This window comes from Struthio camelus, chromosome 4 (genome assembly GCF_040807025.1).
Source record: "Struthio camelus isolate bStrCam1 chromosome 4, bStrCam1.hap1, whole genome shotgun sequence".
In the NCBI taxonomy this organism is placed as follows: domain Eukaryota; kingdom Metazoa; phylum Chordata; class Aves; order Struthioniformes; family Struthionidae; genus Struthio; species Struthio camelus.
Window position 1 is genome coordinate 7,150,356 of NC_090945.1, and position 20,832 is coordinate 7,171,187.

At 47.7% G+C, this 20,832-nt stretch overlaps 1 protein-coding gene across 13 annotated transcripts in view; it reads left to right on the top strand.

Annotated features, from left to right (window-relative positions):
* The window catches only part of SLC4A4 (solute carrier family 4 member 4), a 251,304-nt gene that overhangs the window by 218,383 nt on the left and 12,089 nt on the right, over positions 1–20,832 (top strand). For all 13 annotated transcript variants that reach the window (XM_009687277.2, XM_009687276.2, XM_009687274.2 and 10 more), the window contains 7 exons: positions 30–218; positions 3,606–3,719; positions 4,340–4,501; positions 10,307–10,485; positions 11,911–11,983; positions 16,889–16,957; positions 18,656–18,829. In XM_009687277.2, the coding sequence (XP_009685572.1) occupies positions 30–218; positions 3,606–3,719; positions 4,340–4,501; positions 10,307–10,485; positions 11,911–11,983; positions 16,889–16,957; positions 18,656–18,829 (960 nt within the window). The remainder of the gene's footprint in view (positions 1–29; positions 219–3,605; positions 3,720–4,339; positions 4,502–10,306; positions 10,486–11,910; positions 11,984–16,888; positions 16,958–18,655; positions 18,830–20,832) is intronic.

Below are 20,832 nucleotides of genomic sequence, written 5' to 3' on the forward strand. Positions count from 1 at the left end.
TCCATGGAGGCGTTCTCTTTGCTCCGCAGCACAACGGCACCGTTGACTGGGCGTCTCTGACAAAGAAGGAGTGCTTGAAGTACGGAGGACAGCTCGTGGGCAACAACTGCAAATACGTCCCTGACATCACCCTCATGTCTTTCATCCTCTTCTTTGGCACCTACACCTGCTCCATGGCCCTGAAGAAGTTCAAGACCAGTCGCTATTTCCCCACCACTGTAAGTATGTCCTCTCCTCCCAGCAGTCTGTCCCTTTGCTCCTACAGAGCGCAGGGGTAAGCCCTCCTTTTCCTATAGCTGCAACCCACAGCGACAAACGCTTTGTAGGGAAGGCAGATTGCGTTTGTTGGGATAAAAGCGTGGCGCTGGTTAACCGAGGTCTGTCCTGTAATTGCTTGGCTTTCGCTCTCTTTTTCTCCTCTGAATGTGAGGAGGGCACAGGTAAGTCAGCAGGAGAGCCAAAATCTGTCACTGGGTGGTGACGAGGATTTTAAAGGTGCTGAAGCCAGCAGTTTGAAGCTAAGATATGCATTAATGCAGTTTATCTGACTGTGATTGATTCCAGCCTGGAGAAATAGCAAGAGTACTTCAGGCATGTATCGTCTCAGCTGGCCGTTTTCAGTGTCAGATATAAAGCTGAATGCGATGTGCTGATTCAGGGAAGAGCGCACGGACACAGAAATCGCTGACAAAAAGCGGCTATTAAACATTACGTCAAAAGTCTCCCTGCTTATAGCCAGAGGGACTACTTGGGGAGGACGAAAGAAGCCCTTTGCTTCGTCACTGAGCGGAAGCTGGTGGGCTAGCTGTCCGTAGAGGACGTGACAACAGAGGCGCAGCTTTCATGTTACCGTTTAGCGTGCACTCAAAAACTGGTGCAAAAATGTTGAACTCGGCTCTAGTCGACGTTTGGCCTACCTGTTCTGGTACGGACTTAGAGGAGAAATGCTTTTTCTTCCCTTAGGATCAGATGCAAACTAGGAGCGTCCTAATAGCCTTTGCACTGATTTAAATAAAATTTTGCTCAGACTTGCAGGCTGCTTAGACGCACCTCTCAGGTGGCTCACCAGGCATCTGCTCATTCTGTCTCCCCAGCTAAAGCTGCAGCAACAGCTGTTAAAGGTATGAAGGCAGGGAAAAAATGCAGGCCTTGCATCTGGGAGGGGTCAGCTGAAACACAGTGCGCAAGAAGCTTCTGCCCTCCCCCAGACCGAGCCTTTCCCAGTTTCAGCAGAGTTTGAACCTGACAGAAGACAGACGTGCGAGTTGGCGGTTTCCGTGTGTAACAAAGCCATTTTTCTCTCGGAGACCTTCCCCCCGGTTTTGGCATTCTGACACACCGGGATTTATCCTGCATGAATGTTTACTGTTCTGCTGCGTTAGAATTGAACCTTTATTATTTTTAATAAAAAGGAAACAAATTCCATCGAGGCTGGAATGCAGCTCAGTTGAACTGTAACCATGTGAACCTGGGAAGCCTGGCAGGAGCAGTATTGAAAAGTTCACGCAGGTTACGGACAGGCACGATGGGTCCTGCCCGGTTAAATCTCGGGGCCTGACCAGTGGCGGCTTTAACTTACCATAGCGCCGCTGATGTCGGTAGCGCTCTTTTATGCCTAGTGAGGAGTTAACTGAGGAGCCTACTTTCTTTTCCTATCTGTTTAGGTGAATTTATTGCTTTAACAGAAATAATGTAATCTCTGCCATTCATGCAGATTGTCACACCTGTAATGGAAGACTGGGTCTTTTTTACACCATTGTCTGGTGTAAAATGCCATTTCTTCTGCCCTTTCCCAGATTTTTATCTGCATTGTAAAATAAGTCACATTAAAGAAAGGAGTCCGGAGACTTTTTTCTTAAAGCCACAACCCTTAGGAGTCCTGAGATGACATGAGAAGCTAAACTTTTGTCAAAAAAGTCTCTGGCTCTGGTGATATGCAAGACATGAATATGTGAACCCTAAAGAACCAGAGATAAAGATAAACAGAAGAAGACAGTATTTAATATCTGTAGAAATGTCACTATATTTTAAATTTGATTCGTAAATGTTCATATTTGTCAGTACTGGAAGTTGATCTTGAAAGCTCTCTCAATGTGACCATGATGCATCATGAAAACATGTCTATAAAAAAGAGAGGAAAAAAGAATCCAAATTGTCTAAGAATTATTCCCGAGATCTTGAATGGAAGTTGTAATGCCAATGGTACGATGCACGCTTAGCTGCCTTTGGAATAGTTTTGACTCTTCTGTAAAGAAAATCTATCTTAAATTATTTATTTCCAGCTGCTGGATGGAAAAGGTTAAATGCGCTGATGGGAAAAATGAATCGGGACAAATAATTTGGAAGTAAGGCAACGAAGTTTTTTCTTAGAGGTTAATCACTGCGGTCTGATAGCATAGTAAAGCGTAGATCATTAACGCTGTGACTCTGGTCACCAAGGCCCTATTTGGCCTACAGCTGCCTTTTGAATTCACATGTAGATTGCTCTGACCTGTCCCAAGGGCCCAGAAGTAGCTATTACCTCCCAGAAGGAGACTACGAGGTAGTTTGTCAAGCGTGCCTAAAACTAAAGGGCTGTTAAGTAACGTCGTTCACCGCTGAAGGTGCTGGCAGGCATCGAGATACAACCCACAGTCAGGTAACTGTGTCCTTACCGAGGTAGGAGCAAGCGTAAACCGAGTCTGCTTTGGAAAGCCGCTTTCCTCTCTGCTGAGCTACAACAGACAGGGTCCTCTAGCAAAGCTCTGCCCTTGCACGTGAACTGAGAGAGTTGTGGCTGGTCATCAACCGCCCGGCAGGAAGGCAGGTGACACGAAGCGGGCGCTACTGCGCTGCCCGGCGCAGAGCCCCCTCCTTTATTTCCTTCAGGCACGCAGAAGGTATTTACTCTTGCCTTCCCCCCCCCCCCCCCTTTAAAAATTACTGATGTTCTGCAGTTTGCCTTTGCATAGCGATTAACAGGCAGCCCTGCTCCCTGCGAGGTCCCCGTCTGCCTTCGCCTCGGGCTGGCGCCTGGCGCTGACGGTTGGCGAGCGGCGCTAGCCCTGCGCTAGCGGCAGGCCAGCGGTGCTCCCCGGCACGCTCCGCAGGCGTCTCCCACCTTGCTCGGAGAGATGCAAGCGAGCTCTGCTCTCACTGCTGCTGCTTCCCCATGTGTTTCATCTTTCCTAGGAAGTTACTTATTAAAAAAAGGGCCAATTTTTCTCAACGGGACTGCGTCACAAGCTTGTCAGGCCCTGCTGCGGAGGGACAGGGCATCCGTGCTCGTGCTTGTCGGCTATTGTCGAATGTAATATCGGTAGGACTGCTTTGAAGAACTCTTGTGGGAGTTTCTTACAAAAGCAGTTTCCTTTTTCCTTAGGCTTGTTTTCTGCTTCCATTTAGGCTTAATTGTTTGGCTTTCAGCCAGCGCAATAAAGTACCAAGGCACACTGAGGAAAATGGCATCGGACATTACAATGTGCACCTTTGTTTCCACCAAGAAAGAAATGATTAGCTTGTGTTGCCACCAAATGCAAGGCTAGAGTATCACGTTGAAATGAAAGCATGGGTAACACGGTTGTTCGTAGTACTAACTAGTGTTATGATATCAACTTCTGTTTCAGGCCAGGAAGCTCATCAGTGACTTTGCCATTATCTTGTCCATTTTGATTTTCTGTGGAATAGATGCCCTTGTAGGTGTGGACACACCAAAACTAATTGTGCCAAGTGAATTCAAGGTATGTACCTGTCAGCTGCTTCCGTGGCCTCTGTAACAGGTTCCTCTTCCCACCTACCTGCCCTGTATAAAATCAGTTACCCCCAGAACAGCAAAGTCATCAGCTCTCTGGAAAGGACCCTGTCACTCAGCTGCTATCCTTTTCATTAGTACCGTTTTGGTTGGCTGATTCATCTTCTAATTCATGCTTCCACGCTCTGAAGATAGGCCCAGCTTCTCCCACCTCCTCTGGGCAGTGCAGGGTCCAGTTCCAGGACTCACATTAGCTGGGTTATGTGCTCAGCCAGCCAGGGGCCATGTAATCCCCCGTTCAGGTCCTTGGAGGCATTTTAGAGAAGCAGCTCAAAGGTGCTTGCAGGCAGACCTCTGAAAGGCCTCCTTGTAACCTCGTTGCTGATCAACTTGCGAAAGCTCATCTATATAAGCAGTTCCTAATTTTTAAGAACATTTCATTGCTGTTTATGGCAAGGATTAAATTGTCACAAACCTCGAGTGTCTCCCTGTAGCCAGTCAAGGGAAGGAAGGGTCCTGTTGCTGCAAGTATAAATGTGTTTTAACTAGGATGAAGTCACTTCTATATTACCACTCTAATACAAGCTTTCCTGTCCTTGCCCTTAAAAGCCAACCAGTCCCGAGAGGGGTTGGTTTGTCCCACCTTTCGGAGGGAACCCATGGTGGGTGTATCTCGCTGCAGCCATCCCTGCACTGCTGGTGACTATCCTCATCTTCATGGACCAGCAAATCACAGCCGTCATCGTCAACAGGAAGGAGCACAAGCTCAAGGTGGGTGTGCTTCAGGCCTGGCGCGCGTGCAAAGAGCTAGTCTGTGCGGGCTCTTCACGGTGTTCTGATCTTTCCTTGAAATAACTGGGCTCTTTGGGTGTAAACATGTGAGAAGGGCAAAGGAAATCATGGTATTATTTATACACATAGGCTATTCATAACTTCTCTTATAGACATACTGATCTAAACAGCTGCTTGCTACCTTTTTAACTTTGTTACTCCTGCAACAATATTCTTGGAAGCAGAGCAGGTCTACCTCAGTTAGAAGGCTGGATGAAGTTCATTTCGGTATCTACCAGCTCTGATCCCAGAGGTGTACTTCACCTTGATAATTCTGCACAACTCTGCCATCTGAAGAATTAAAACAGGAAAGAGAGTGTGTTTCTATCCACAGACACATAGTTATGTGCTTGTTTGCTTTACTCGTCCATCTGGTGTGCTCTGCTCTTCCAGTAGGAGATGAGAAATCGTTAGATTAAACACAGTCAGGAACTGAGGGGGAAGAAGATGTATGTCCTTTCCAGTGTCTGCCTGAATAGGGTAAATGCGTGCTGTCCGCTTCGTCCAGGAAACGTGATTATATGTATATTACCGAGAGTATTCATCCCTTTGAAACGTGTCCCTAAGTCTGATATCGAGAGACACCTAGGAAGGACAGGATGTCTTCCAGTAAGGGTCCTTGGAAGTCTTTCTTTCTGTCATTTCTCCCAGCAGGAAATACGGAAAGCTCCTTAGGCCGGCATAAGGCTCTGATTCTGCCTTACAGCTGCTGTGCAAAACCATTGGGTTTTGGTAACGCTGGTGCTTCCAAACAGCCATTTGCTTCACAGACTTAAGAAACTCGTCCCAAATTCAAGTTCAGCTAACTCAGGCCTCTTCTCTAGCATCAAATGGCTCCTAGCACGTAATTTCCTCCAGCCCCCTTCCTCCCTCAAAGGCACTGGCCTGCTCCCTGTCATCTGCTACTTTTTTTAAGGCGAGGAAGCTGCCTTGTGGCTGTGGTCAGCTTCCTTCCTGCGTTTCTGTCGCACGTTATAAGGCGATGCTTTATGGGTCTGATTTCCCCTCCCAGATTTCTACAGTCCAGCGTCAAGGGGAAAAAGAAGGTGGCCAGAGTGAATCCACTGGTCCAGGGTCTCCCTGGGAGGGAAGCCTGCTGAGGGAGGGTGTTTCAACATGAGCCATACCCGTGATAGGCAGAAAGAGCTGGGCTGGCTGCTTTTCCTACCTTCTTTGAATAACGCCTTCAACCCTGACACTAGGCTCTATACATGCGAGTTGAAGAGTTCAGCACGGATACTTTACCCAGCTCTAATGTTTGACTAATGACGGGGTATCCTCTTATGTGGCCGTGTCAGGCAGGGAGAGGATGAAAGTTAACCGTGGAGTACATAGATTGCTGTGCATGGATGTGCAGGCAGCACCTGCTCTTAGGAGCTTAGGCTTGCTGCTGGGAAAGCGGTGTGTGCTGCGGGAACCTGTTTGCTCAAAAGGGCCTCCTTTGCTCAGGAGCTCAGGTTTAACCCGAGCCTTGACTGACCTCGTTTTTCTTTGGACGGCACTGCGTTATTGCATCGGAGCCAAAATCTGTCTCGCCTTATCAAAACGGGCAAAGTTTCCCTAGATCTGACAAGCCCCTATTAACCTGTTTATCATGTAAGGGGATCGCTGATGGATGTGCCAAGCGATAGGCAGAACAAGGTCTCTTTGTGCAGTGGCCATCCCTGAGCGAGCGCAGCGTCCTGGTGTGGCTGCGGGCTGCTCAGGAGGAGGTCCTGGAGCTTTGGGGCAGTTGTGGGAACCCGCCCTTGATGGCTGTGGCAATAGACGGCCCAAGCAGGACAGCCCAGTTGCCTTTGCAGTACTGTAAGCGACAAGAAATGAGCTGAAGACATTTTGGATACACCAAAGGTATAACGGCAGTTGGATGTTTTTTAAAGAGCATTATACCCGCTGACTTATAACAGCCTAGGATGCAGTAATGTTTTTAAAATAAACTTTCCAAACTGGTGCTGCAGAGTTTTTCGTGCCGGTAGGGTTTTTCCTTTCCCTGCACAATCAGTTCTGTTGAAAAATATTGAATTCCTGTAAAAGAAGACTCTCCCTTCCTGCTGACAGGAGACATTTCGAGTGGCCTAGACTGTGAGAGTAAAGGCTCATTCAAAACATGGGTGATGCTGGGTCATTATTTAGATATCAGCTTCATCAGTTATATAGAGAGCTATTTGTCTTGGAAATGCAGCTCTTCTGTGAACCTAGCTCATGTTTGAAGAGGAGGAGGATGTTCCGGTTCGTGTGCTCGCCGTGGGCACTGGACAACTGGCGCAGGATTTAAGACCATCCTGGGGCTGACCTGGAGGAGCGAGTGAGAACAGGGAAGGGGAAAGGCTTGCTAGGCACAGCGGGAAAAGCTGACCGAGAGTCGTGAGGCTGGTTTGAAACAACCGTTAGGACATCACTCTCTGCCATCGGCATCTGGGCAGACGTCATTAACGCTGTGCCCGCATGTTCCTCGAGGGGAGGCTAAACTTTACCCTGTCCTCGAAGCACGCTGTTGGGTGAAGGTGATTGCGGAGGCGAGGTACAGAGCAGACTACTGCCAGCCTGTCGGAGGGTGCTCTTAGCCCGGGTTTGCTTTCTGCGGGTGTCTCATCTCCTCACCCTGGGCGTCCGGGTGGCTCTGTGTTTCCTTGGTGTGCCCACAGCTTCACGTACAGTTTACATCTGGCCTTCGTGGCGCTACGCAGACGTAATCATACCCTGGAACAAAGGTGGGGAAGGGGGTGAGGCAGCAGCGCTATCGGTGCTGGGTGACGGGGATCGCTCTCCTTGCTGCCTTTCCGCTCAGCGGGAGGAAAAAACAGGTGATTTTCCTGCCTCTGATAGGGCGAGCTCTATCTGAAGACCGGACTTTTGTCTCCTGCCCTTAATTAAGCAGGCAGTTCTTTTCTTCTTCTTTTTATTTTTATTTTTTGCTCACTGGGGGGATATATTCACTGTTCTTCCCCCACGAGGAAGAGGCCTCTCATCCCCGCTCCAGTTTAGAAGCACTGAGCATGGTTATGCTGTCAGCACTCTGTGTACTTTTTTACTAGCAAAGTATAAACATTCCAGCAAAGTACTGTTTAATATAAAAAATTGTTTCCTGCTTCCTTTGTTACGCTTGCGAGAACATGCTTTTGTTTAAGTGCAGGTTCCCTAGTCCTTCCCTGCAATTTTGCACCAAAAAATGCCTCGGTACACAAAATCTACCGTGGGCCAAAAAGAAGATTTTTTTTTTTTTCTATTAGTGCCTTGTTAAAATATTGGCAGGGTGTCATTGACTCACCATCCAAGTGGTGCTGGCCAGCCAGCCAAGGTAAGCGGAGCACCTACTAGGAAAACAATGAATACTTTTCAAGTCGAGCAGGGTTACTTTCCCTCCTAGGTCACCAAGTAGGTCCGACTCATTTGTTCTTGCCAATCAAATCAAATCAAACAGGTTTGAGAAAACTTTAATCTTCTTTAAAATATCAAACCTTAGAGATTTCTCTAGTGTTTTTCTAAAGGTCCCCTTTTTTTTGGTGGCGCTTCTGTTTCTTCGCTTCTACTTTTGACGTTTGTGACTGGTGGAGTTCCTTCGATAGTCCATTAAAGCTCTTAAAAAATAACTACAAGTAGTAAAAATAGGTATAATACGGTTTGGAAAAAGCTTTTTAGGGTAAATCTACCCAGTACTTTGCTAGCAGGTACCAGCAGTTTTTGCCACCTCTCCAAGGCCATCTTCATTCTTTTAACATGACAAATAGCACGTAAACCCTGCAGCTGTGATAATGAGAACACCCACCCAGAGAAGAGGGTGTAAGAAGTGGGCTAGTGTGCCTTGTAAGGCTGGGCAGAAAAGGAGCCTGGTCTTCGTAAGCCCAGCTGGAGGCAGTGCACGTTAGATTGGGCCAAAGGCCCTCACCTGGACTCCCGGCCATGCTGACTGCATCCATATAGCTTCCAGTTAGCTCAGATGGAGCATGTGTCTGCCTGGCTGCAGAGCACCATGTAGGTGTGCCCTCAGTGTCAGCTTCTTACCAAGATTGTTTTTTTTCCCGAGTTCAATTTTCATAGGAATTTCTCATCAAGCCATTTTGAAGATCAGAGGTCTTCGGAAGGGAGTAAGGAAAGAGGGCAGCTTTCTTCTTTTGATAGAGCTTTCTTCTTTTTTGCCCATCAACTCTTCCTGATGCTTTCACCAACAGGGCATGAACTTGGCTGTTCAGGAAAATGCCTCCAGCCCCAGGCACAAACAGCAGTGACGAGACCGTTTGTGCAGTCCTGCCCGTGAGATCATGCAGTTGCTTCCTATTCTAAATATACAAGTTCAGATCTTGCACTGAGATATGAAATGGCAAATGTTAACTTCTGGCAGGCTGTGCATATCTCTTAAGATTGCTTAAAGGTAGACTTCATTAAGTCATTACGCTGAGAGTTGTTTTACAACAGCTGCTTGAAACTAAAGTTAGGCTTTAGGCTGTTTTTATTAAAGGGTGGTTTGGGTGCTTAAAGCTATGTGCTTATCCAGGCTGTCGCTCACACAAACGCAAGATGACTTGGCATTCAAAGGTACTGTTGTAGTTGCTGAGGCCAAATGAAGAAGTGAAGAAGTCTTGGTAAACTGAAGGAGTTGCTAGACCTGTTTAAAAAAAAAAAAAAAATCCAGGGACTTTAAGGAGGGATCGTGAATAACTTTTTTCTCCATCCTACAGAAGTGCTCTCTGACTTTCAGAAGTGCTGCTGGCCCCGAATCCAGTCCGAATCAGTGGGAGCCATTGATGTGCTGTGTAGTTGCAAATCAGGGCGCCAGAGAGCAAGAGGGAAACTGGCCCATGCAACCGCACGGCTGGGGAGATCTTGGCCTTCCCGTGTCCAGAGAAGTCCTGTATCCCTGTAACAGGATCAGTGGGATAACAGCTCGCAGTGTTGTAAACCCCTATCTTGCTTTTCAGACCGTCTTTCCAAGCGCTCACGCTGTCCAAATTCCCTTGTTGCTGTAACCGTCTCATGCTGTGCAAATGGGCTGCTCTGTTTTTGCACACGCTGCAGGGAGGCAGCAGGGGGTTGGGATGGTGCTGGGCCCTTGATTTCTTGCCACCATGTCACCTCATTAAAAAAAATTGGAACATTTAATTATAAAAACAGCACTACATAATGGGGTTTTGGTTTTGTTTTTTAAGAGGCAGTGCAGAGCTCTTTGAGAATACTTGTAAACTCATCGTAATCAGGAAACACATACATATTCTGAGAGCTTGCTTATAATGCTTCCAAGACTTGACGTGTGGCCCACCTAGTATTTTTTTGGTGAGCGTGGCTCCCTCCGATTGCATTGGACTCATGGCTTGCTGTGGCAGGTCCCGTCGCAGGGAGTTATTTTAGGAGTTATTGGCCTGGTTGCAGGGGCTCGCACTGTACCAGCTCCACTTGCAGGTACTATGCAGGGTCTCGTATAAAAGGTGCTTTGTCTCTTCCCAGAGTGCTTGCCAGTCTGCTGCTTTCCTCCCCTTACTGCTTGTATTGTTTTCGGAGCTTGCCAGCACTGTAACGCGCACCTGTGTTCCCTACCGATGCAGGTAATTCATCCTTTAAGGAGCAAGGTGTCCTGCTCTGCTGATTTCTTATGAAAATTTTGTTCTCTTAGGGCAGGCCAAGCTGTTGCCCACACAACGGTGTAAAAGGAAAGGCTGCTTGCTGGTCGCGCCTCTGCCCCTGTGCCAGAGCCCGGGGTGTTTGTACGTGCTTAGAATAGCTAAGCTCAAGGTTGTCCGTCTCCCTTCACAGAAAGGTGCTGGGTATCATCTGGATCTGTTCTGGGTGGCCATCCTGATGATTATATGCTCCTTTATGGGTCTGCCCTGGTATGTTGCTGCTACTGTGATCTCCATTGCCCATATCGACAGCTTGAAGATGGAGACAGAAACTTCAGCTCCTGGAGAACAGCCCAAGTTTTTGGGAGTGAGGTACGTCAAAGCGAAAAGGCCTTAATTGCCTTGTTTGCTCACAAACATCAGTGTTTGTGTTGTAAATGGTCTCGCTTCGACAGGACCGGTGCGGAGGTTCACGGGAAATAGCTCTTAGATTTGCAGTAAATCTTCAGGTCAGCCATGATTCCTAGCGGGTTTTTTGTCCTCAGTGGATATATCCACTCAGCGGCTTATCTGCAATAGTCCTTCTGCAAATCCTCTTTCTGAAAAGGAAGACAACTGCTCTGCCACGCGCGTGTCGGTGTGCGGGCCAGCGTGCGTGCAGACGCCTGGGAGAGCGAGCACAAGGGGAGGAAAAGCAAGATACCTGCACGCTGCACTTCCGTTTGTGTGTCTGCTCTGGGCACCCACGTTTCAATACGCACATCTTCGCGTGGCGAGTTCTGGTGCTCATGGGACGCCGCAGAGTCTTCCTGAAGAATTTTGCACTGCTTCCTTCGCGTTTCCAGTTCTGCCGTGCAGCTCCTCTCTGGAAGGTGCTGGGACAAATCCCCATGTGACCTGAAAAGCTTCTTCAGCGAGATCGGAGCGAGTTTTCCGATGTTTGGGAAAGGAGATGCGTTTCTTTAAATTTTTTTTGTCAGTGGGAATTCGACAGGCAGTCACTAACAAACGTAACGGTAAAAAATTAAAACCTGTTGTGCCTAGAGCAGTCAATTCTGCTTAACCAAGCAATTAATTCTGCATTCAGTTGCCTTAATTAAGTGGTCGGAAGTGCTTTCGATGGGAGCAGCAGCACTTCCAAAAATCAGGCCACTTACGTAGGTGATTAAGTAGAAAGGTAATGGCCTGACTTTCGGTACGAAGAAGTACTACTGGCAAAAAGTACTGTCAGATGTCGGGAGCAGCTGGGGGTGCCTGTTAAGGCCCCTGTTCAGCGCCCCCGCGAAGGCTCGGGCCAGGGGATTGCGACCCTCCTTTGCGCGTGGTGTGCGCGGCAGGGTACTGAGCGGTGCAAGGCAGCGGTTACCCGACTGTTGCAGTACTGCGACCAAGATGCAAAACGTGCTGCTGTTTTAAGAGCGGAGAGCTGATGATTTATTATCTAATTGCACGTTATAAAAACTGTCGTGCAGAGAACTTGGTCTGCTCATTAATGGTTTCTGATGTTTAACGTTTAAACACGCTTGCCTTCACTCGGTAGCAATCCCCTGTTGATCCACAAACAGTGGAGCTAAGAAAGCATGCAAACACGGATTTGGCATGTGAAAAAAGACATGTATGAGGCCTGGCTATGGCCAAGGTACCCGCCTGATGCTGCTGGCTTGGTATTGCCAGCCATCGCTGAAAACACGGCTGCAAAAAACGTCAGATTTTTTTAGGGGTTTTGGGCGCCCTTGAGAGGGAATAAACCAGAATTAAAGCCAAAGCCACACTGTTAATCCGTTGATTTTGTTTCAGGGAGCAGAGAGTCACTGGATTCATTGTTTTCATTCTGACCGGTGTGTCTGTATTCATGGCTCCCATCTTAAAGGTAAGCGTGTGACGCTTTCTGCTTCCTTCTCCTCACCGTGCCGAAGTACAAGCAAGTGGGCCAGTGCCACAGTAACTCTCGGCCTGTTCTCACGCTACTAAAAAGTCGCATCACTGAAGTACGGGGAAGGAGATGAGTGAGAATTACTGATGCGGTTGTATAGTTTAGTGGAAGCTGAAACGTAACCTTTTTGGAAGGAAAAAATAACATATCTATAGCTTGCTATAAAGGAATAGGGACAAATTTTAGGGCTGTTTTTTAGGGGGCTGTGATTTTTTTTATTGTAAGGGTTTTCTTGCGTGTGTGTGTGTGTGCGTGCAGTAAGTTGTGTTTTGTACTTTATGCTTCTGCTGTGCCTTTGCTTTTATGGAAAACACATTGCGGATAAAGTTTGGGAGCCTATTGGCGATATCATGGAAGCAGGGTTGGCAACGCAGCGGAGTTGCTGCGTGGAAGACACAGGTTAACAGATGAATGGGTAGTCAAGGAAAGTACCTTTCTTGTATATATACGTGACGGTGTGTATGCACCATGCATGTGTGTGCACATCTCAACACATGGGCATGCATTAGGTACATGCGTATATAGACAAACCCAATCACTGACCTACTGCTTTCATCAAGTGGCTCAGCGTAACAACCCCATAGCGTCGGGTTTGTCCCTACGCATGGAGTCCTCGTACGCCGAGCTGCTGTGAGCGGCAGGAGCGCAGCCTTACGGCACTGTCTTTCAGGGCGGATTCGCTCCTAGGAGTCCGCCGACAGCCGAAACCGACTCTGCTTTATCCCGCTAGAAGTTGTCGAGTGCAGAATTAGGAATGTTTCTACACTCTGTGTCAGAGGGGTGGATCTGCTTGGGGCCTTTTTTTTGGAGGAGGGAATAGAGTCTGCAAATATCTCTGCGTTTCTCATGCATCCTGAAGTCAAGCTGTTTCTAGAGAAGAAAAAAAGCCCTGCAAACGCCCCGACAGGCACCAATCCTGTTACAGTAGAGGGGCACTCGGGGCCTGCAGTATGCGTTAACTGCCACAAGCACGTTTTCAACAGCTTCTGTACGTGCGCAAAGGAAATCTTCCTTGGGTCCTTACTCGTGGTCTGCGTGCATGGCCCATCGAGAGGGTGTAGCTTAGATGAGCGAGAATACCCAGCGCTGATGGCAGTGCGTGGAGCCTGCGGCTGGTGGTGTTACTCCGTGGGTGAAGTTCTGGCCTAAAGCCTTTGGGACTGATGCCCCTGCCTCAGCGGAGCGGGATTTTTTGCCCTGCATGGTACAGCTGCCAAGGCACGCGCCTCAGCAAAATGAGGTTCCTGCAGCTCGCCTGGCTTTTAAGAAGAGCCAGCCCAACAATCAAATGTGCGCTCTTTCAGGCTGGCTCCTCCTAAAGTTAGTACATGCCTTGTCGCTCAGGAGCGCTGCCCAGCTTGGCAGTATGGAAAGCATGTTTCTGTAAGTGCGATAAAACGCAATTTCTGCATCTCCTCGTTTTTTTTCTTGCTAGTTCAGCCAAGACTCTGGCCTGTTGTGCTGCTGATGTCCTTCCTTAGGACTCAGTTCCCCACCAGCACCGCTTCATATGGATAGGTAGCTCCGAGGTGTGAGATTTATTGGCTCGTAACCACAGAGAAATACCTCCTTAATAGCTCATTAGTTCATAGATCAAATCTAGAAAATCTGCCTATCCATTCTTTGTGCAGGATACTGCCTTTTCCAGGGGTGATTATTTAAGGGGTCCTGAGTGTAGGCCTACGTTACAACGGGAGATTTCCACTGGACAAGTTCTTCTCCATGGATTCACGTAGACGGAGGGCGTGAGCAGAAGGCAGCAAAACAGTAACATCCCTTACCACTTACAAACAGTGGCAAGACGCATCTTAACTCAGTGATGGGGTGGCTGGGTGGCTGGAGGAGCATCTCTGGAGGAGGTGAATGAAGTCTGGGTCAAGAGATGGTTCAGAACTAAGGGGGCTGCGAGGCACAGTGAGATGTGAGCCTCAAGGCAAGGAGGCAGGGAGAGAGAGCAATGGCGCTCCACGTGTAGACAAAGAGGAGAAAAGAGATTTTAAAAAGTCAGGAGTTTCCCTATTCTTGATTTCTAAGGTTATTTTACAACTATCCGACTTTTTATTTCTTGGTTATAGTTTACTCCTCTCCACAAACAGACACTTCTATGCCCTTAATTTATGACTGATTGTATTAATTGTGGACATTAGTTCACGTGACCTTTCCTTGCAAATCTCTCTCCCTCTTTTGCGCTGAGCTCTCTTATTTCCTTTATTATTGCTTCGTTCGTTAGTCATCTTTCTGTGCTCCTCTAAAGAAGGCGTATGGGGGAGGCCCTCACGAGAGGATGTTTGAGGATAACTCAGCCCGCTCTTCATCCCTGTGCCAGCAGGAATTACCTGGCAACATTTCAGGACCTTTAACAACCTGCAGTGGTAGGGGCTCCTGCTGTAAAGAACCGCTTTGCAAAATGCATTGAAAAGCCTATCAGTCTTCTCATGCCAGCTGCAAATTGAACAGTAATGAGCCCAAATTCAATAAAAGAGCCAATCCACAGAATAATCCCATCCTTGTTTTTTTGTGGGTGTTGTGGTGTTTGTGCTGCTTTCGAATGCCACTGGGCTTTCTACTCAATTATGGCAGATCTCCACAGAAACATCCTCAACCCTGCTAAGAGAATGACAAGCACTTTCCTATAAATACTTTTTTTAATGCTGTTGGCTAGCAGCAGGTTTGTTCTGAATCTCCAAGCCAGCAATCCCGTAGTCAGCGGATACTTTGCCAGAACAAAATCTTCCAAAATGAAAGCACTGCTTGCTACTCTGCAGGGTAGCGCGCTGAAGTTTCACCTGTGAACAGTTTACAGGACTAATTGTTATGAAATGGTGAAATAATTTTTTTCTTTTTTGAGTAATAGGAAAAGAAAGGGGAAAAAGCGAGCAACAGGAATGAACTAGAAAGCTAAACTCTGAAAGCCTCCTACCCAACTTGCCGGAGGAGATACTATCTTGTCTGGTTTAATCCCTCAGAGCAGCGAGGGGTTTGAATCCCTTGGACATGCCGGGCTAGGTGAACCGCACACTGACTCCCCACCCCTCCCCACTACCGTGCACGGTAATGGGAGGCTCCTGAAGCCAGGCTACAGAAAAATCACTTGGCTTTTAATGTGAAATATAAATGCAACTCATTTGGGGAAGCAAACAAAGCCAATACAAAGATAAGCTAGCAATCAAGAAGCTTGCAGGAGCTGATAGGGAATGAGACATTGGTAAGGAAAGGGATAAACATACCCGGCGAAGCATTGATCTCGGACGGCGTTGCGCATGTGCTCTTGGTGACTGCAGCGCTTGTGTCCCTGAAGTTATATGGATGCAACCAGGATCAAAGCCTCCAGGGCTGTTTGCATGGCACTGCGTTTATTTACCTGCATTTATTAACGTTTAATAATGTCACGAGGAATACAGTGAAACACTGAGTTATCGCCACGCTCTCGGCCTCCCTGACGCGTTATGTTCCCAGGTCGGAGAAGCAACGCGCCCGTTGCAGAAGTGGTGGAGGCGTTGGGTGTGCTGCGCCTGCCCTGCAGTGGCAGCTGCTGGGCACTGCACCGCGCAGTGACGGCTGCCCCGCTCCTGCTGTGCTTCCGGGGTTCAAATAAATTGCACAAGGGGCTTTATTCAGGTCTGGCGTTCGATTTGTGCCCAGGCATTTCCATTCACATCACGCCACGCTGGCTGCACGCAGTTCTGTTGCTCGGCCGAGGAACTCTCTCCCCTTTGGGCAACGGCGCGGTTGTTTTTGCCGTTGAGGAGAGCTTTGTGCTTCGGGTCGGCAGAGCGTCCTCATCTGAGGAGCAGGTGTGGTGTTACCGTGTGCGGGTGTCCGTTGCTTCTCTCCTCTTGCACGCTCCTTGCTAGAGGAGCCCGGGTGCAGTGCCGAGGGGACGGGAGCGCTCAGTTGCGTCAGCAGGATACTGGGGCCGAGTTTCAATAGACGTGAGTTTGCAAAGCACTTAGGAGCCCTTGGATGAGAGGCAGACGTGGCTCAAGTCGCTGGGCCGGGCAAGCGGCATGCGAGGAGAGGGTTACAGTGGCGTTGTTGAGGTGGGGAGGAAGGTGCACTTAGTTGTGGCTCCTTTGCATCAAACTTTGCGAGTCATTTGGCAGCAGGGCTGTGACTGCTCTTGCGCCGTCCTCGCTTCCAGAGGAAGACAGAGGAACTGTCAGCAGTTGCACAACCAGTGATGCGGGAATGGGCGGCACTTACCCCTTGAGGGAGCAGAAATTGTTATTTGAAAATACAATTCCTAGAAATGAAGTGTGTAGCTCACTGTCTCATATTTATGATTTATTGTGGATTGATGTGAGTCAAAGACCAGGCAGGGGCAGAGGTTCGGTTCACATGACTCTCATCTCGGAGTTGGGACGCGAGAGAGCAGCCTTTCTGGACAGACTTCCACTGCTTACTGAGTCAGACATATCACAGGGTTGTTCTGTCTTCTCTAGTTTCTGCTTCTAGTCCCACCAAAAACCAAGAGGAGGTGCGGAGGAATGTGGAGTTTATTGGAACACGTTTTACTGTGCCTCTCAGTTGCTTTGATGCCTAACTGGGACTGGCTAGCTTCATTTCCTTTCTTTCTTGGAGAGGCTTCCAAGTTACATTGAAAGGGGAGAGAAAGGGCTCGTTCAGCCTCTATCCCATTCATTTTCCTACTGCAAATGTTCTTCCATCTCTCAAAAACAGCAGAAAGCTTGCTCATCTCTGTCATTTTGCATCACTGAGTCAGAGGTGCAATTCAAGCTTAGCACAGGCTAGGAACTATGCCCCCCCCCGCCCCAAGTATCAACAGTGTGCTGCGTACGCAGCTTATTCACGCTTGTTTTTCCTCCTGTTTCCCCCCCTCAGTTTATTCCTATGCCTGTGCTGTATGGCGTCTTCCTGTACATGGGCGTCGCTTCCCTCAACGGCGTGCAGGTAAGTTCCCGCAGCCACCCAAGGCTCCTCTAACAGGTGAGAGCAGATTCCCTGTGGGACCTTGTCCAGGAGACGGTAATCATTAACCGTTGTGGGTTTTCTTTTATAACTCTCCGGCCTTTCCCTTCTCCTTCACCACCTCCTTTTCATTTCAAAGAAACCCATGAAGGGGAGCAGCTGTTTACAAATATTGTCATGCGCTGGGCTGGCTTGACAAGGAGACCAAAGGAAGGAATCTGTTAAATGGGAGAGCAGCCAAGTCCTGGCCGTGTGAGCGATGGTGGGTGCTGCGTGAAGACCCCCGGGTCTTTCCTGACCCCCCTGCTCGCTGCCAGCGGTACCGAGGACAGCCTATGCTCCCAAAGGCCCCTGGCTCGCTCCTGGGATGGCTCGGGTCTTCTTTGGGGCCATTTGTCACCGGCTGAAGTAAAATAAGTTAACGTGATTTATGGCGGTGACATTATTCTGCAGTGTTAACAAGTGGGAACATTGCTGTTTGTAACCGAAGGGAAGCCAAGCCCCCTTTCTTTGTCGTGGAGGAAATATTACGTAAGGAGCCTTTCTCACAGGGCAGTATCTTTAATTGGTGCTAGGAAGCTGGAAGTGTTTTTGTTACTTTCTGGCACCCTATTAATTGTGGCCTTTCTTTTTAGCGCTCGGTTGTGTTCTAATGGGAAAAGACTCTGTGTTCTGCGAACACCATGAGAATTTATTTGGGTATGCTTTAAAATGGCCCTGGCTTTCATTCACTGGTTTGAGATTAATCTGGTTTCAGGATCAGTCAGAAGTGGGCAGCAGGCCCAAGTTCGGGTGAGAGACAAGAGAGGGATTGTAATGTTCACCCTTCGCTTGGTTCTCCTAGAGGGGATTTCCCGTGTTTTCTGGCCCAGGTGGTCAGGGAACTGTGCAGCTTGCTTTCAACCGATCAAGGATGTTTTTCACTCAATGAGAAATCCTGATTTTGTTTTAACTCCAAGTCCGTCATGTCCAGCCCGGGACAGAGGATGCTGCCTGAAAAGCTGTCTGTCCTCCTCATTCTTCGGTTAGGTGCATTTCTGTTCTTGTCAGCATGGTATTTGCCCTCACCTCTGAGGACCTCTGTTCCCAATGGATTTGGAACATGCATTGTTTTTATGTCTTTTAGTGCTTCTTGGTAGAAACGTGTGGGTTCACTTCAGTGACCCAGAATTTGACGCCGGCAGTATTTTGGGTGTTCATCTTATTTTCTCTGTTTTGTGGGTAATGAAGCGCTTCCTTCAACACAAAATTCCCTACGTCCCCAGCTGCAGCAGATCCAGCTAGTTATTTTGAAGCCAGCAGAGCTATTTCCACTGACACCTTAGTTTTTTACTTTACACGCCGATCATCAGAGCACATGGAGTCCTGCTGCTTCAAGTGCAGGCATCTCAAGACCTCGCTTTGAGAGACGCTTGGCTTCAGTGTCTCTGTTTAGGTGCCAAATGTAAATGTAGGAGCTTAACTTTAGACAACTGAGTTACGGTGTTTAGCCGATTATGCATTAAGAAAAGGTTCCTCAGGATAGAAGAGCTCTGCTGAGTTCTCTGCTGCATTTCCTTTGTGGAAGGAAAGCAAGTTCATTCAAGGTCACCCTTCATGGTCTGATAATGCTTTTGTCACTCATTTTTGTGCATCATGGCTTTCATTTAAATGTCTGTCTGTCTTTCACTTTCTCCTCAGTTCATGGATCGTCTGAAGCTGCTCTTGATGCCTCTAAAACATCAGCCCGACTTTATCTATCTGCGTCACGTCCCGCTGCGCAGGGTCCATCTGTTCACATTTCTGCAGGTGGTGTGCCTGGCCCTCCTTTGGATTCTCAAGTCAACTGTGGCTGCTATAATATTCCCTGTCATGGTATGTGACGTTCTCCTTCACCTTTTCCAGCCCTGCCTCCCTTTTGTAGCCGAGGCCTTACACGCTCTGTCATGCCCTGCCACAAACACGCAAATCAAATCCTCTCACTGTAAAAATCCCTAGCCTGGGACTCTGTGCTCCGTTCATTGCGCTGATGCAAGATTACACGGGGCAAATGTCCTCCACATCCCCTCGTTCGCTGTGGTTGCCTTCACATAGATCCTCTGGAGGAAAACATGCCTGGAAAGTTAATTTTTTCCCAGGAAGGTGAAGTTAGTTTTGACCCTTTCTGGCTGCCAAGGTTAGATTTGCTGTGTTTTCTCCCTGAGCTGCGTAAATGAATGAGAGGTTCATAGCTTTCCTTTTTTGGTCCACGCTAATCATTGTACAGAAAATGTCTCCCTTGCTTTTAAATAACACAGGCTGACAAAAACAAGAATGAGATGGTAGAGCTGTGCACCCTGCTCAGGGCTTGCTCTAAGAGGAGGACCGAATGTAGGAAAAAGATTGGCTAAGTCAAGAGCAAAAAGTGAAATGTGTTTTTCCTTTAACATGGATTCATACCGTGATGCTGATTCGTGTTTCACGCCTGAGTATAATATGTATAGCTGTAAGGTGCATGTACTCTTTCTAATAACACATGTCAGAGTCATGTTAAAGCGTTGTTTGGATGTTAAATGATAAATTATTCATCCCATAGAAGAACTATTTCATAAATATACACTGCGTAGTCAGTCTGTGGTACATCATAAAAGGAGAACAGTGAAACTCAGCTTTCTGTGCATTTAGATCGTTAGTAGCTCTATAAACACGATTAGGTGCTTATACCAACTAAACAAACGAACCAGTGTAAAGGGGGGGTAACACATACACTTTGCAACAGGCTTCCGAGCCAGACAGAGTCTTGAAACCTGTGGCCATATGCAGGTGACCGTCGGAGCGGTTTGGGTCCAAAACAAGGGAGCACAGAGGGAGCCCCTTCTCTGCGTCTGTGCCTGACCTGTAGATCGACGAGAACAGTTGGGAGCGAAGTAGTCGTGCAGACAACTGGATCCAATGTGAATCCAGTGGGACCAAACCTCCATGCATGCAGTTTCTGCAGAGTTTCATCTCTGGCTTGGAGACAGCTCAGACTGCTGCAAAGTCAAAGCTATGTGAAACTCCCTTAAGAAATCTGGGTCCAGTCCGCCTGGTTTCAGGTTTAGGAATGAGTCAAATCTCAGTTGTGGGTGCAGTTACAAACAGTAGTGCTTATTTAAGAAAGAGAATGAGGGAAAGCAGAAAACGAGACAAAGACGAGCATTTGTTCTCTGATGCCAGTGAAGTCAGAGTAAAGCTGATTCAAGTAAAAAATCCTACATGCTTTTGCTAGAACACATGCTCATATATAAAGATGTTAAAAATCAGCAGTTCCCACTTACATGCCATTCCATTGCATTTTAATGACTGTGTTGTGCTGCTGTTCAAAGCTGAATCTCAGATCTGGGCTCTCTTTCTTCTTGCTCATGTCTGAGTGAGCGGTAAGTCTGCTGACATTTATTACAATGATGCAGACTCAGTGAAGGCAGGGTGACAACTTAGGTGTAACTGGGTCTGTTGTGAAAACCTCAATTATTTGCACTCGTGAATGAAAAGACTGTAACGTTCCAGTTTGGCTGTTTGGCTGCGAAGATCTAACCAGTAGCTAAACTCCTGCTGCTTATTTGTTTAAAAAAAAAAAAGTTTTTAATACAAAAGTTATTTATATTGTGATAATCACAGGGGTATGTATGGCATCTCCTCCCTCTCCAAGTAGTTTTTCACTTCTGTAACGATGTCGTAAGTTACACAAGTCAAAATCTGAGATCTGTTCCTAGAATCATTTGTGCCGTTTGCCAGTGCTCGGGGCAAGCTCTTCATCTTAAAGGCAGTGTTTAGTTGCCAGGAACGGGTTGCATCTTTCTATAGCCAAGGCAAGCTTCAGTCTTTCGGTGTACCCTTTGGCAAAGTGTACGTGTGTGATC